This window comes from Symphodus melops (genome assembly GCF_947650265.1).
Source record: "Symphodus melops genome assembly, chromosome: 16".
Taxonomy (NCBI): Eukaryota; Metazoa; Chordata; class Actinopteri; order Labriformes; family Labridae; genus Symphodus; species Symphodus melops.
This window is the reverse complement of record NC_136706.1, coordinates 18,121,610-18,138,700: the sequence shown is the minus strand read 5'-3', so window position 1 is coordinate 18,138,700 and position 17,091 is coordinate 18,121,610. Positions and strand designations below refer to the sequence as shown.

The 17,091-nt window shown below is 39.8% G+C and overlaps 1 protein-coding gene across 9 annotated transcripts in view; it reads right to left on the bottom strand.

Annotated features, from left to right (window-relative positions):
- Positions 1–17,091, bottom strand: part of vav2 (vav 2 guanine nucleotide exchange factor) — a 225,641-nt gene that overhangs the window by 57,707 nt on the left and 150,843 nt on the right. For all 9 annotated transcript variants that reach the window (XM_079363650.1, XM_079363647.1, XM_079363653.1 and 6 more), the window contains exon 3: positions 8,698–8,756. In XM_079363650.1, coding sequence (XP_079219776.1) covers positions 8,698–8,756 — 59 coding nt within the window. The remainder of the gene's footprint in view (positions 1–8,697; positions 8,757–17,091) is intronic.

Here is a 17,091-nt window from a genome sequence, read left to right as displayed (position 1 = left end):
GGTTCAAACCATTCTTATAAACAAGCTCATAAATAGTTTTGGGATTGACCATAACTCCACGAGTTCAGCCCTTATATGTTTAAAAGAAAAATGAGGCAGAGCTGCCACAGTAATCTCACAGAAACTAATACAAAAATAAAACCTCAAACACTGTTTATACTCTGTTTACCAGAAATGTCATGAAAGTAGCCAAACCAACTACATTTAGGTAGTCCTCAATATGCCTGGAACGGATTATAAAGTAATTTAGTCAACCAGCTATATTACCCATCATGCAAAGAGAGACATACCACATTCAAAAATAGCTAGAAATTACATTCTGTACTTCTCAGCCTGCATGAGCTGACATACAAAATAAATAAGTATGAAATGTGTCTTCTCTTTTAGGCTTTTTGTGCCTTCATTAGAGGGACAGGACAGTGCAGAGAGAGCGAGACGGTGGGGACATGCAGAAGGGGAGCCACGGTCTGGAATTGAACCGGGTCGAACCCTGACCACCGCGCAACAAGCACCCCCGATGAAATCTGTCTTTTGATTAAGACCTTCTACATCTAACAGAGCATTTCATGATGATTCATATAATGTTAGATATTTCAAAATGGTAAAGACTCGTCACCTGAGTAGGAATCTTGAAACCGATCATCCTCTGAGAGAGATACCAATCAGTATTTTTGTTGTAGCCAGTGGTTGATGTCAAATGAGTTCCACCTAAGACTATGTTAAGCTCCATTAAGCATAGTCCTCCTAAATCTGTTACTTCTGAGTTTCAATTCACCATTAGGTAACTATTTCACAGAGACTTAACTCAAGCCCAAAAAGGAAGAAGAAGAAGAATTCTGACCCCCGTAGTTTGTTGAATGGAGCTCTGATTAATCATTTATTTAAATTTGTATGACTTTATTTAGAGATAGTGCAGTGGATAGAGTCAGAAATCATGGAGAGAGAGAAAGGGAGGGGAATGACAAGCGGGACAGCCGAAGGTTGGACACGAACTTGTGGGCCACAGTCTCTGCACTAACCACGACACTGACGGCACCTCGAAATTGATGATTTCTGATGGTATTCTAAAGGCTGATTGACTTTCCTAACACAGCATCAGATCAGGCAGATTTGTTGTTGCTTGATTTAGAGCTGATTGGTGTTGTTACATTTTTATGGGGATATCTGTTTCAAGAGAAAATAATAATGATTGTTAAAATATTGCTGATGGGAACCAGGATGTCTTAAGCGCCTGCTATTGAAATTTGTTTCTTCTGCATTACACTGCTGATACATAATTGGTCTAAAAAGCTTGGGATACAAATGCAGGGAAATCCTACCACTTCCAATGCTATAAATCCAGCCCCCAAAGTATAGATTGGTTTTTTAATCTGTGAAGACAAAACTTCAATATTAAAAGATCTCAAACGCTGATAATGTTGCATCATCGACCTGATGGGCTGTGTCCTCAATCAAAAACAAATTTAAAGATCATGTTTATTGATGTCATCTAAGGTGTGCAGCAGATATTGCAGCAGGAAAGAAAGAGCAAAGAGGAAGACAAGGACATCTCTGAAGTAATAAGGACGATGATATGGGCAGTTCAGATGTTAAAAAGCCTGCAAAAAAAATCGCTCTGCTCCCTATGAACTCTCAGACTTAAAGTCCTTTCACTGCTTAATCCCAATTTATTGTGATAGCTGCCCTGAGACTTAAGAGCAGTGGGCCAAATATCACACACGAGTTTGGTCTTTGTTATTTGTCATTTTCTTCATGTGTGTGTGCTTTTGTGAAAACTGTGTGCGTCTGTGTGACACCACCTATTAGCCTCTGTGTAATTAAAACAGTGGTCACACAGAAAGTGTGCGTCAGCCATCGAGTTAATGAATGCTCAGCTCAATAGTCAAAGGTCAGCTGGTCACCCTGAAGCCTCACACACACACACGCCCCCACACACGCACACACACACACTCACGCCTTCACACACACATACACATGCATGCTCAAGATTGTGCAAAGAATGCAGCAAACTCAGCCTTTTAAAGTCTTTTTTTTGATTCATTAACTTTGCTAATTGTTGCATGTTGAAGCTCACAACTTCATTAAGACTTCTATATTTTCTAAAGCTCATTACATGTGGAAATAATAAGAGAAAAACAGCCTCATCTGATTTATGTAACTTTCTGTCTCTCTGTTATGAAAAGAAACACAGCGCAGTGGGTGCATCCTCCAGAGCACAATAACACACCCACATGTGATGGCCCCCCTACAATGAAATGTGCATTATATTATAAGTTATTAATGGAGTCCCGCAGGGCAAAATTTAATTACGTAGTAGTTTGGGGAGATATCTATCACCTCAGTGTTGTTTTGCGGAGCCAAGCATGGCCCAATGCTGCCGTTTTAATTTCAGCTAAATGGTACAACTAGGAGTAATTGAACTATGTTTATAATTTCATCAGAACTCCGATGATGAGGCGTCTCTAGGCTTTTCAATAATGCTTCATTGTCTTTCCTGGAAACGTGTGAACACATGCTGTTCAGCTCTTTACGATGTTTGCTAAGCTGGAGCGTTAAAGTTTATTTCTTAATATTTGTCCGTTTCAATAATAAATAGATAAATAAATATTGTTTGTTTATCTCTAACAGGTTTTCTGTTATACTCACATACTCTCAATATTTGATTTTTTCAAGTGTCATCTTTTAAATTAAATCTGTAAGGTCTGGATACAGCTTATTCTTTATTATAATTGTGAACTCAACATAAGAAGACTACTTAACACATGAGTTGCTTTACTTTGTTACTTTTAGTTTCAAAGCCAATCAATAACTAACTGTAGTATTTTTTTTCACACGTCACATATTATTGTCCTTCTTTGTTTGTTTTCCTTCACTTTATTTCGAGCAATGATGTTTCTGTATTTCCTCCTTTTGTCTGTTACATTGTGCGTCTGTTATGTTTGCTTTATTCCACTTCATTTCCTTGCACGACGTCTTATTTCTTCAGCACTGTTTTTACTGCCAGTGTTGCATAAAGGGAATTGTTGTGCACATGTGTGCTGGACAAAGCCGCAGTGGGCCGCTCCCATTGATCAACTGTTGTCAAACAGCACAACAACAGTGTAGTCATTAGGTGTGAGTGCAGCTCCGGTGGCCAGCTTTGGTAGCAGTTTCCTGTCCCAGGACACGGGCATGTTTCTGCTGGGGTCGATAAATTGCTGGAGCTGGAACCAGCCGGTGCGCTTTGATGCTTATTGTACCATGCCTGTCCATAAAGACTCCCGTTTCCCCTTTAATCCTGAAAATACAGCTCCATTTCAGAGTCGCTGTTGCCTCAGGGAGGGTGTGTATGAGTGTAACATATGAGTAAGAGGCTCTTTCACCGCATGTGTGGTGTTATTTCCACAACATTTAAGTGGGAATTTAGCACACGCGATGCTTTCAAAAATGCCATGAGTGAAAACCAAGGAGTGGATGTGTAATGTGATAACTGCATACTAATGTGAATGATGTAATGCAGTGTCGTGAGGGAGCAGAGCCGAGCGAGAAAGGAAAAGTGTAAACTGTGATTGTTTACACTCAGTTTGCCCCCCCCCTCCAATCATCTTGAAGATAAAAGCAAAGAACAGACACGCACATTTCTAATATGGAAAAGTGCTACCAAAGCTGGCCACAGGCGGAGCTGCACTCACACATGATGAGTACACTGTTGATGTGCTGCTTGAAGAGACAATTGTACATTAGATTCATTTTTAGGATTATAATTACATCATTTCATCCAACACTGTGTTTTAATTGCTCTTAATGTCTTGTGTTTTTTAGCTTTTGTAGCTTTGTAAAAAGCTTTCATGGAAACAGTTTCGACTTCTTTTTTTAAAGAAAATTTAAAAAAAAAAGTGTTTCTATACAAACAATTTATTCTATCATATTAACACATCCCATAATAAAAAAAATCAAAGGAAATTAAAATACAACATGTGACTCACAGGGTTTAAAGGACTTTGTGATCTAAACCTCGGACAAACTTTCTCCTCATCTGCTCTCTCCCTTTGTGCCGACATCTCTCAACAACGCTGATCCCCCCAGCCCCAATACAGTACCAGCATGGATCAATGGTGAACTAGGGCAGTGCAGCTCAGTCAAGTTAAAGGTTACAGTGGGGTTAGCTGAGGACAGTACAGATAAGCAGTGGGAAGGATGGGAAGAATAACAGGACAGAGCATGACGCAGGCTTACACTGGAGATAAGCTGTGAGAAACAAGAGGTCAACGCTGAGGGCACAAAGAGACGGGAGCATGAGGCCTCGACACAAAGAGGATTTTACAGTTTGAGACATAAAGAGGGACAACCAACTGGGATCAACTTGTGGTTTAAATGGACAGTTTTTAATATTAGAGCTGGATGGGGACAGCAAGATACAATAAAGTTTAAAGAATTCAATTCAAATACAAATATTTGAAAGTATTGCAATGGTTCTCAGTAGCAGTTTTAAACAGTAGTGTTATAGGAGCGTACAAGGTTTTCAAAGAGAAAACAGAGCACCAAAAAACAACAATTTGGAAGGCAAAAATAAAAATAAATCTAATTTAAATATTTCAAAAATCATTTAAGACTCTTCTGTGCTGTATTCAAATAGCAGGACAGTGAAGAGAATTGTTTGGCAAGATATGGAAAAAATGAAAAGTCTTGGGAATGTGGGTTAGTAAAAAGTGAAAAAAAGGGGGCCTTCACCCGACCAATATAAAATAATGCCTTTGGACTTATAAAAAACATCAAGTTGTTTGCAGAGTCCTGGATGATTACATAATGGGTAGTGTGTTTATCTATTTCTGAATGGGCACAGTATAAAAAACAGAGCCTTAGTTTCCACCTGGAGCTGGACTGATATCATAGTGAAAGAGACACATAATGTCTGATTACAGTGAAGGACATCAAGGACAAGATCAATGAGCTCCAACAGAACGTCAATGGACATGCCTGTGGTGATGTTAGACTTGTACTTCAAAAAAGGGGCTCTCTGGCATTTTTTAAACCCAATGGGTGGTGTAATGTGACGACCACACTGATCTGAAAGAGCTGAGATATTGCAAAGCACATCACCCTAAAAAAAAAACCTAAAGCTAAAGATCCTCAACTGTCCTTTTTTATCACATCTTGTGTTTCTTTTAGGCAACGAGGATCAAAGCCCGATCAGACTTTCAGCTGAGGAGCAGCACACCTGCTTCCTCTTCATATTCTGTCTGAGCTTTTGCCAATGGAACCACTTCTTCTTCTGATACAATTTTAGGGAAATGAACAGGATTCAAGAGAAGACCTTGGAGGGTGTGAATCACAACATGAAGCACCTGCCAAAACTTTAATCAGAATCCTCAGGCACTGATCTTCCACCTGCTAGTGAGTCCTCACTTGAACACAACATGTTGCTTTGATAAATGGTTTTGTGGTTATTTTGTCTGCCTCAGAATGATAAAGAATGGTTCCGTTTCATCTTTATCAAGTATTATAACTAGCTTTCAATAAAATGGTAAGACAATAAAGTTCCTATTTTAGTGTCACTTTTTCTTCAAGTGTCTTATTATGCTTCGAGCTAATAGCTACAATTGCCTTACTGTGCCATGATGGTAAATAGACATTAAGGGCAAAGCATAGTGTCGGTTTGTACACTACATGTGTGACAGTGTATGGTATGTGTTTATAACGGTTGTCATGTCTGTGGATAGTTGACGGGGTCTTTGATGCGAGACAGAAGAGGTCTGACAGGTCCTTGGACCGTTGAATGTGGCTCACCTTGCCCTGAGCAGAATCGCTAAGAAGCGGGTGAGGACAGCCTTTAGAAGGTCAGTGAACAATTATACTGTGCAAGTGTTTTGCTTGATGGCTACATCCTGTTCATACTTGATCATCCAGTACATTTGCCTCAGACCTCTTGACACGTGTAATCGGCCCTTGAGCTTTAAACCTTGTAATGACGGCAGTTACATAGAGAAGAACGCTTAAAGCTACATTAAGTACTGTCATGTTGGTATGGAACAAATCTACTGCCAAATGAACCTTTACTGGTACTTGCAATGTGTCACGTTCTGAACAATGCATTTGTGCTGGGTAATTACTCTCTGAGTTGGAACAATGTTTTTCAGATGTAAAAACAAATAGTCCAAACCTCTCAGCTTGGAATTTTATAGAAGATATACAATATGTAAATCTTTCATACAGCTCCTACTAGGGTCTTTCAGCAAGAGGCAACATTTGATTGTGAATCTGCTTGGTATTGTTGTGTTGTCTGCCTCCTGTTAGATGTAACCAAGTGAGATATCCTTTTCTGCCCAGAAGGCCAACATTGCGTCAGTGGACAAGAACATGGTTGGTGCTGCTGCCAAACAAATTATACTCCAACTAACTAGATGAAGCCGGCCTACTGGGACTTGACACATGCAGGGCCAATACAGTGAATTTGGCCTGGTTCAGTTTAAAATGAATTCATACGGAGGAGTTTGTATGTAATTTGCACCCACACCTACTGTAAATACCACAGGGAAACTGTTCTTGCTTTATAAAATTGTATGGTAGACTACCAACACTGTCCACTAGGGGGTTGGACTGTCATTGGATGGCAGTGCAGGTGTTAGTGTTCAGCTTCAGGCCTTTGTACGTGTTGCAAAATTCAACACTGGACTGGAAACAACATTGAGACATACACTTATAATGGGGAAAGGTTGAGAGAAAAAGCAGACATTTTCAGAGACAAAAAGGTGAACAATATTTATGTAGACATACATATATATATATATATATTTATTTTGTATTTAAATTGAAATGTCATTTTTAAATTGACTTTTTTTGAGTATACTTTGCACTGCCATTATGCTACTGCTCTACATGCCTTAGAATTGACCCCAGGGACAAATCAAGTTTTTTTTCATTAAATTGAATTGATATGCTGTTAATCACCTTATCTGACACCTACCCGACACAGCAGAGATGACACATATTTTCAAATTATATATATATATATATATATATATATATATATATATATATATATATATACACACACACAGCCTTCTTCTGGAGCATCTTGTTTGCTGTTGTAGGTCGCTTAAAGGAATTAATACTCTTTCATTGTCATGAGCAACTTAAAACTCCTTACAGCTTTAAAATCGACATACATTTTAAAAAGCTTCCAATGAGTAATCTTTGAGTTAATAGTGTGTGGTAAGATACATATAGTCGAGATACCTGCAATACAATTCATATATTGACACATCCATTTGAGAGACTTTAGTTCAGTGTACCATTTGATAACCTAGATCAATCATTTTTTTTGTTCTGGTCATGACCTTAGTGAGACCTTTCCTGATGAATTCATACTGTATTGATTCCCATCAGCTCATTGTACTTTTACCTGATTGCCATCAAAGCAGGGTAAGGTCATGGTACCCTGCAGAGCTAAAAGGAATTCAGTGTCTTGTTGAAGCACACTTGAGTGATGACACACTTGTTCAGTTGTTGGACTTGTGCTACAATTGTGGGAGCTATTGTCCACAAAAGCAAGAAGCAACTACAATGGCAGGCTGTCAACGTATAACTTTGAACAAAGTCTTTAAATTACCAAAAAAAAAAAAAAAAAGAAAGACTGGGAAATAACAAAAACTGATTAGCACTTGGCCTGACAAGAGAAAAGCAGTGTTGGCTGCTCCACCACTTTCTGGTTCTTAATGTAAAGTCGTTGGTAGAAGAGATACATCTCAACATTTAGTATGCATATGTCCATGAAAGCACTGTGGAAAGCTCTCTGGAGAGGGAAATTATCTATTGTCATTTAGCATTCCCTTACACTGTATACTAATCTGACTGATGATATTGCTGTCCTTTTTGGAAAACAGTCCTTTTATATACAGTACAATTCTTCTTTTATCAATAACCAGCATGGTCTTCTCTTCTGACCAGCGATTTGAGAATCAAAACCATGAAGGAAAGTTAAGTATTTAATCAATTTCATGCCTGCTGAATTTAAGATCAACTCAGAAAGTGTGACTTACACTGTGGTCATATAAGGTTTAATTTTGACACCTCCAAAGCCAAATGGTCAGAGTGGACAGGCAGTGAATTAGCCAGCAGTCAGCAGGTTCTGTTGTCTTTATCAAAGGCGAGGGAAATGTTTCCTCCCTCTCCCCCTCTTTTTCTTTCATTTCTTGGCACAGCTCCTAATGACTGATCTCCATCAACTCATTGCTCAGACAGATAAAGTGGATTTTTATGTGTTGCCGGTGAGGCACCAAGCTCCAAACAGATTGAGCAAATGAAGAGGAATCAGCAGCTTATTCCGGGCCTGATACAGAAGGTGAATGATATTCACAGCTTTTCTATTATCTGTGAAAAATGATGACCAGAGCATACAATATCGAACTCTGACTCCTGCAGCTGTGTTTATGATGTTCTTCTACATACAAAAAACACTATCTGACTGACAGATGGAAAAGGGTTGTGGATTATTTTGTTCCTCTGAAAGATAACAGCAACTAAAAGCTGCAGCTAATTGCCTCAAAACTGGAATTGACTATTAAATGAGCAGCAGATGTTAATAGCCACCTCTATCTCAATACAGGCCTGTATGTAAATGTGTAATACATTCATCCAAATGGATTTTGTGACATTGAGCCTCTTGAGTGCTTTGGCTCATCAAGTAATAAATGAGAGAATTACAAATGAAATGCTTACCTGATGCCTTTGATTTGGGCGATACTGTGGTGGGAGATCCTCGACAGAGCAGAGATCACCTAGAAAAAAAACAAAGAGCGATAAGAAGTTACAATGCAATCAAGGACTTGATTGTTTACCTTGAAAAAATAAATCAATACATTTTTGATGTCTTATAGCGTTTATCCTGACATTTTCTTTTACTGATATGGTTATTGTACTGTGATCCTGTTTTACTTTGTGAAGCCCTCAGGATAACTCTGCCCTGTCTGGGGAAGATAATGGTACTCAAGCAAAAAAAAAAACGGCAATTGGTTACAAACAATTAGCTGTACAAGTATCCGAAAAAGAAACCATCAGAGGGAACAACCAATTATAAACTAATGTAGTAAATAAAAGTAACCATTCAATATTCATTAAGAGGCAACAATCAGTGAAAGAGTAAACAAGTCTCCAAAGAAAATTATCAACTCTAAAAGAGACTAAAAACATATCGTCAGAGTAAACTTTTTGGGTGAATGCAACATATAACATCAGTCATAAGATCTATAAACAAACACAGCAATTAACTTTTTAAGTACTTAAAAAAACTAATCATCAGAGACAACAATCAAATGTGAAAAAGAAAAACATTAAAACAGATCGTAAAATGTAGCAATTTACAATGATTAGAGGCCGACTGATGACTCGACCAGCCGATAATATAATAGCATTAATAGTCGATATTAGCATATCCAGTGTCTATTGGTAACGGCTCATTTTATCGCAGAAATTTGTGATGAAATGTATAACCAGATTTATTCAACGGTCAAATAGCATTTAATTTGTGTCTCGTATTACACTAGCAGTTTTCTTTCATTCTGTTGATTAATAGGTCGACACAATAAATGTGTATAACTATTTCAATCTCTTAAGATCGAAATAGATTTAAGAAAAATATTGTCAGATAAATTAGTATGGGATTTTTGTCTCTCCTATTTATCAATACTGATATCGGCCCCATAAATGTTGTATTGGTCAGGCCCTTATAAGAATAAACTAAATTATTTTACAGTAAGTATCGACGCAATTAACAACTAAATCAATACATTCCACAAAGGAAAGCAGTGTTTTAAACTGCATTTGATGAGCTACTCGATAGTTCACTCAAGCATTCAAAGTACTTTAAGCGTGATTATCAAGCCTCACTCGCATGTTTCTTAGCAACCCCTCAGAGGCATACACAGTGTCACACAGGACTGTCTGTAAACATAATGCATGCCACCATGTTCATGTCGACATCCGAAGACATGTGTTGCAACGTCACGGATGGATGGGTATGACTTCGGTTACATTGCACAGTAACACACACACACACACACACACACACACACACACACACACACACACACACACACACACACACACACACACACACACACACACACACACACACACACACACACACACACACACACACACACACACACACACACACACACACACACACACACACACACACACACACACACACACACACGCACACGCACGCACGCACGCACAAAAACACAAGCAGTCACACATTCAACCATCCTTATATGTTTTATAGTTGAGCTTCTGTTTAGTTTCTTGTCTTGTTTTTTCTATTGCTTTACCTTTACTGTTTTTTTATTAGGAGAAGGTTTAAATATGGGCCATATCTAAGCTGATATAACGCTGCTTTGGAGCCACACACTAGTGGACTTATAGAGAAGGACTACAGATGGCGTGCTTCCAGGGTCTACAGAGAATGGTCTGGAAAAATGAGCGAACAACCGACCCAACACACACACACAAACACACACACACACAAACCCTGTCTCCTACGCCTCATTACCCACTCCTGGGTGTATTTGGACTCACAATGCTGTGGCAATGCCAGATGTCTCCTTGACAGGGAGGAGAAAATTGTTATCTCAACCCCTCGTCCCTGGCAGGTGTGTCAACCAGAGCCTCTCATCAAACACCCTCTTCTCTAAACACACAATGCAACAATCCCAGCGTACGTAACATTTAACATTGACGATGAGGTGCTTCTAATGGCTGTTGTGAAGAGAAGACCGCCACTTTACCCTGGCAGAGAACTCACACTGAAGCACTCTTGACCAAGACCTGTCTTTCTCTCCATTTAAGTTGTTCTTGTGTTTAACAAAATCAGTAGTCGAGAGTGGAGGGATTACGCGGACCACTGTTATGGAGTGTGTATACATCTAATTCATTTACATCTAACCACTCTATGAAGGGAAACCTCGAAGGGGCTATTGCTTGACAGGATGATGAGGGGTTATTCCGCTTTGTTGCTAAAGACCCGTGTAATAGGCAGCCGTGTTCATGCTTAATGGCTCCAATATGGGGCCAGTCTACCATTACACACCTCCTTTACAGATATTCTAACTGCACTTAGCAGATAGAGACCAAAAAGGAAGAGGGAGATGGAGTGAATAAGAATGGCTTGCTAATTTAGCTTAGCGTCCCTGTCTGGCCAATGGTTGGAGTCTTTAATAAATCACTGTGGAGAAACCCATTGTGCTGCTGGATGGCATGCTGCCCACCTGGACGTGCTTCAGGGTGGGATCACAGATGGCATACAGCCCCACAAGCCTTATTAGCTCTCTTTTTAAAGGTCTTATTGGCCCATTATTGTCTATATGGGAGTCTGATAAAATGTATAATTCAAAAAAGGAGTGATTCTCAAAATGAAAGTTTTAAATAAAAGAATTGTTTGGATTGATTGAGTCATGGACACATTTAATAGTGCTAAATAATTAAGGCTAGGTTGAGAGATCAGCTGTGGTCCCATCCAGTTTACACAGCTGGTCTCATCTAGATCTGTTCAGGTTCACAGGGCAGAGTGAAGCTGCTGGCTTTGAGCCATGAGGTCACAGCAGACCCACTTCCTTATCTGGGCCCGGGGAGACGAGATGTGAGAGTGCCAACACTGAGCATGCTGGCGTGACTTCCGCACATCATCGGATAAAGTCCATTAATATTAGATCTCGAGTTTCCTTAAAGATTGAGGCATTTGTTCTGATTTTGGAGTTCGTGTAAGACACGCTGTAATGTGAAAAGCATGTTTCAATCATGTAAACAATGGCGTATCGTGACTGAAGGCGAACTTGCAATCTGTTTAACAAGCAGCTGATGTTTTCACACTGTGACCCAGTGCAGAAAATGTCAGCGGGGTTCCTCATTTATCTATGAATGGAGAGCTGCATTTACATTACTTTCTCCTAAAGTGTCAAATACAGCAGCTTTGTGAGAAACATGACTACAACTCGGTCAAACAAAATCAGGACTAAATAATACTGATGAGACTTAAAATAAATGTTGAGTTCTTTTCAGAATTTCCACCTTTTAAGTTTTGTAATTTACATTACAGGCTTGTTCACACGGCAGGATTTGAAAATTGTTGGCCAATTTTCCAAACCTTAGAGGCTACACACATGGCGATAAATAAGGTTTCACAGTTTTGGTCGTACAGTGTGTGGTGTGACTTCGGCAACATACGAAAACGTACTCAAATAAATCCAAAAACGTCCAAAAAGCCATAAGCAGAAAACAAAGTAAATTCAGAGAACTACAGACCACAGAAGACACACACACTACGCGACACTCAACAGACAAACTACAATGAACTGACAAAGAGGTTAACAAACACAGAGACTAAATAGACATGGGGTAATCAGACACAGGTGAGACTAATCAGGGTAATCAAGACAGGTGGGACACACACAAGGAACCAAGAAGGCAAGACCAGAACACTGAGGACAAGTACAAAGTAAAACCTGATACTAAAAACACAACCTAAACAAGATAATACAAAATAAAACAGGAAACACTTAACACTGGACTAAAAAACACTAAACCAGGAACCCCAACACAGAAGTAAAACAGGAAACAACACCACAGACAACATAGAACGACACAAGGATACAAAGTAACACAGGAAACACTGAAGACTGAACTAAGAAACGTGTTCAGTGAAATAATGAGAACTAAAACATGACAGGAAATTAGAACTTAATCAGAGTGTTTTAATCATATCAAGTACAATTGTTATGCATATATTATTTGCATTATAATTGACTGACGGGTGGGCGAGTCGTAGCTGTTTGCCAGGAGGCTTAAGGCTTGACTCGACTCCACCTCTATACCTGTTGCTATAGCTATGTTGAGATAACAATTTCCAATATGGTCACGGGCCAAAGATGGGCTGCAAAGCTGTCTTCAGAAACCAATGAGTGAAGTTGGGGAGACAGTACATCCATGTTTTAAACAGTTCAACCCTTTCCACAGTGTTTGTAGAAAGGGTTGGATTTTCTAATCACTTGAAGGAATATCCAGAAGCTTTCTAGAAGTTACCCCCTTTCAAGTCAATAGACTGTACATGATGCTTAGACTTTAATCACAGATATCACATTCGATATCTAATTAAAGGTAGCCAGTCTGCCTGATTGTCTCTCCCTTCTCTGCCTATGTTTGTTTCCCTTCCTTCTGCCTCTAATGCACACTCTCACCCTCTTCTGATCCTTTGGTTCAGTCAAAGCCTTTGAGTCCCCACACATTATTAATTTCCCTCTCATCTCGTGCTCTCCGGGGGGTCTTAACTCCGGCTGCTAGCCAGAGAATAAAGCTTCTTCCACCCCTCTACGAATATGGAAAAGACAAGTCTCACGAAGGAGTGAAAGCTTTGGTTTCTGAACCGTCAAACCAATATCTTCACTTAATCATCACCTCTGTAGCCCCTGGCATCCCCTAACCCACATTTGACCCCTTCTGTCAGCCAGAAGGATGTAATTAAAGGCACGTGAAGTCAGGCAGGCTCACTGAAGCTCACAGTTTCAACACAAGGCTGACATGCAACATTTGCAATCCACTTACTGCATAACACGTTTGTGTGCATCTCTGTTTAAAATGTGTGTTTTATGGGGGAGGGGTAGGGAGGGATAAAGATTGCATCAATAGATTAAGCGAGAGGCGATGCCAAGTGTTTGCAAACACACGCCACACTTTCACCTCAATCACCAGACGCACCACATGTGGCCTTTGTGCCAGCTGGGGGCAAAGTGAAACCTCATGTGACCAGCCTGCAGCCAATCAGAAGACCCTACTAAAATGTGTAACCCCTGGCAACCAGGCTTGAATGATTATGCATGGTCATCATTCAAGAGTGAGATCAAATCAAACCTGCAGCCATATGCTGTTAACAGTAGGAGGGCAGGGCTGGGATGTGATTATGATCTGAAAACATGCACGACTGGACTATTGACAGTCCATCACAAACCACACCCAAACCGCTAATTCTGTTTATAACTGATGTGGTTCTGACATGATTATATTTTGCAACACAAATCAATGCATGATTTGGAAGTCATCCAGCAAAGAGGCTAAATTAATGAAAAATTCATCCCATTACTGTTGTGCCTTTTTCATATTTCCCTCTCTCTCTCTTTTTTTCATCCTCCGACAGCTAAGTCCCTGATAGTGTGAGATATTTATGAAGACTTCACACTTTGATAGGACAGCATTGCTCTGCTTATGCCAGGCTGCCAACGTGGTAGGAATGAAGCAAAAGGGGCACGGCGTGGGAGAGCTGAGAACAGATGGCTGAGTGGGAACCCTCCATGCCCGACATCAATAATAGACAGACAGGGAAGGGACGTCTCAGCCTGTCCTCGTATGTGTGTGTGTGTGTGTGTGTGTGTGTGTGTGTGTGTGTGTGTGTGTGTGTGTGTGTGTGTAAGAGAGTGCGTGTGTCCCACTGTCCCACTGCCTCTGGGAGTTTCTGTCTTCTACAAACCCTCTCTTATTCTCTGTCTACTTTTTTCTTTGAACCCAGTCTCCAATTTTCTTCCTTTTTCAGTTACGCATGCAGTTCAAACACATAAATGCCAAAAATATTCAATACAGTCTCCTCCCTGGTTGTCACATACCAACACACTGTCACAACCCTTTTGTGTCTTGAACAAATGCACAAGGTAGCTCTGTTACTCGTCATACAGAGAGATGGCTGCGTCTACATTATTCCTGTCTAACATGTAGTGAACGTCAAACTGTCTGTTGGTTAGCTTGAAGCATAAAATCTCAATGGGTTAAAACTAGAAGATATGTCTCTGTGTGGGTTTATTTTAAACCAAAAGGACCCAATGTATCAAACTCTGTTGCAGCCTTTCTTCTCTTCTGGGGGAAGTTTTTTTTGTTGTTAAAGCGCCAACCACAGGGCACTGGTGTTGCTTAGTTGGTAAAGCAGGCTTCCTCGTGGGGATGGTTTCAGGTTTGATTCCTGATCCTGACTATGTCTGGTGCCTTGTATGTGGTCATTCCCCATTTTCACTCAATACATTTCCTCTAACTCTATATGTTTTACCATGTCAAATAAAGGTCCAAAAAAGCCAAAAACAAATCTTGGAAAACCGTCTTCCATCACTCCCAACAACAACCCCAAACAGACATTATTTGTCTTTTGACTAAGCAGTTGAACTACTTTCTCTGTATCTAATATTGCAGAGTAATGGTGTAAAATTGGAGTTGAAAGTCTGGTGAGTCTTCTTCAAAGCTTAAAGGTTATTTCTGTATCCAGCATTTATAAAGCAATGTAGACATGTTCACATGTCTGGTATAAAAACAACAATACATATGGGGGTTGGAGTTGGTAGGTATTAACGGAAATATTGATCTAGATTGACTGAAAGTTAGAAAGAGTCAATATCCCCAAAAAAGTGCCCGCCATCGTTTGGCTTCCAAACACCTCTTAAGAAGACAATGTTTGTCACCACTGAGACTAAGTTTGTCTTTCATAATGGAAAAAAAAAACCCAACCTAAACCACACATTGGATAACTTGAATGGGTTCCTGCATTCCTTGTGTATGACACAATTACTTTTTCAAGAAAACTCCTGTATGAGCGCGATTGGCCTTGGGGCATCAGCTCATCTTATAGTTGCTGAGTGCCTCCATAAATCCTGATTGCAGTCAGATTGGCACCTGACACATTGCAATAAATCCTCTCAAAGCAGACCTTCCAGCTGCTTGATTACAGGGGATTTATTTCACCACATACATCCAGACTAGAACAGCCTCCAGGCTGGCCTTAAGGACCAGAGTAAGCCCGGCTGCTGACCCAAAGACCCCGTTTACCACCGCAGCTAGACAAAATGGCCATAAGCCGAAAGAGCGCTTTAAGCCAATACAGAAAAGGGAAAAGAGTTAGAACTTTTGCCGTACACTAAAAATGTAGGGTAGCTTTACAACATGTAGATGGTGCTAAAGGTTTAAATAACATATCGAAAAGTTTTCTTGCATTTCCCACAACCATCAATTTGAATTATTGATGAGAATATGTGCCTATGGATTGCTGCATGAGCTTATTTAGCTTTGAGAGCTCAAACATCGATTTGATCTGAACCTGTGCTGCTTGAGCTGGAAAGGCCAATAGTGGCTAATATGTGCAAATTGTACTCCATAGATCGTGTCAACCTGGTCAACACCTGCCAATGTGTTCCAGCCATGTCCATGACCTGTCTTAATTCACGCTAAATCACCGTACACGGGCCTGCTCACTAATGCGTGACAACGCACATGTGTCTCAGCAGGATGAACACGTATGAGCACACAAACACTTAAGCCTGAATGAAATTCATGTGTGCTGTGGATGGACTACACTTTTCTTTCACACACTGACATAGGTACAAACACACACAAAAAAATCAATGGTACACAAGCTTGGAGAGCTCGCAATATTGGTAGAGAGGCAGGTCCGGGATGAGATGGGGCTTAAGAGCAGTTGATCCAGATGTCTGCGTTCTAGATAAGAGGATGATGGGAACAAGAAAATATTGGAAGGGAGAGACAGGTAAAAAAAAAGTCAGACTCAAAATGACTCAGCCCTGTAATTACCTAAATATCAATACAATGCAGCAGTAGAACAGTACATTCCCACACATTAGAGTTGGTCTAATGTCAATTCCAGAATTGGTCTCTAAAATGTTTGACCAAGTTTTAGCATGTATTATATAGTCAATGAAATGTTTGGATAAAGTCATCAATAAGCTATATTTTACCATACATTTTTCAGTTAAATATTTAAGGCTGTTTACTGTTAAAGTTTAAAACAAAGCTCAGTTTTAAGTTAGAGCTGTGGGTTAAGCCCACAACTGTCAATTTACTGAATGATCTAGAGGTCATTTTACCAACAGGTTGACATACTTCAGTCACTTTATGTCAGCAAACACTCATGACTACAGGCATAAAAATATGTTTAAAGAAGAGAAATCATGCAAGAACAACTGTATTACACATACCAATAGTAGGCTCGAATTGAAATTTGAATAACCATTTAGTGAAATTATCTTTGTGGATTGTTTTTGACTTGTTGGGTTTCACCTCTAAAGCCAAGGC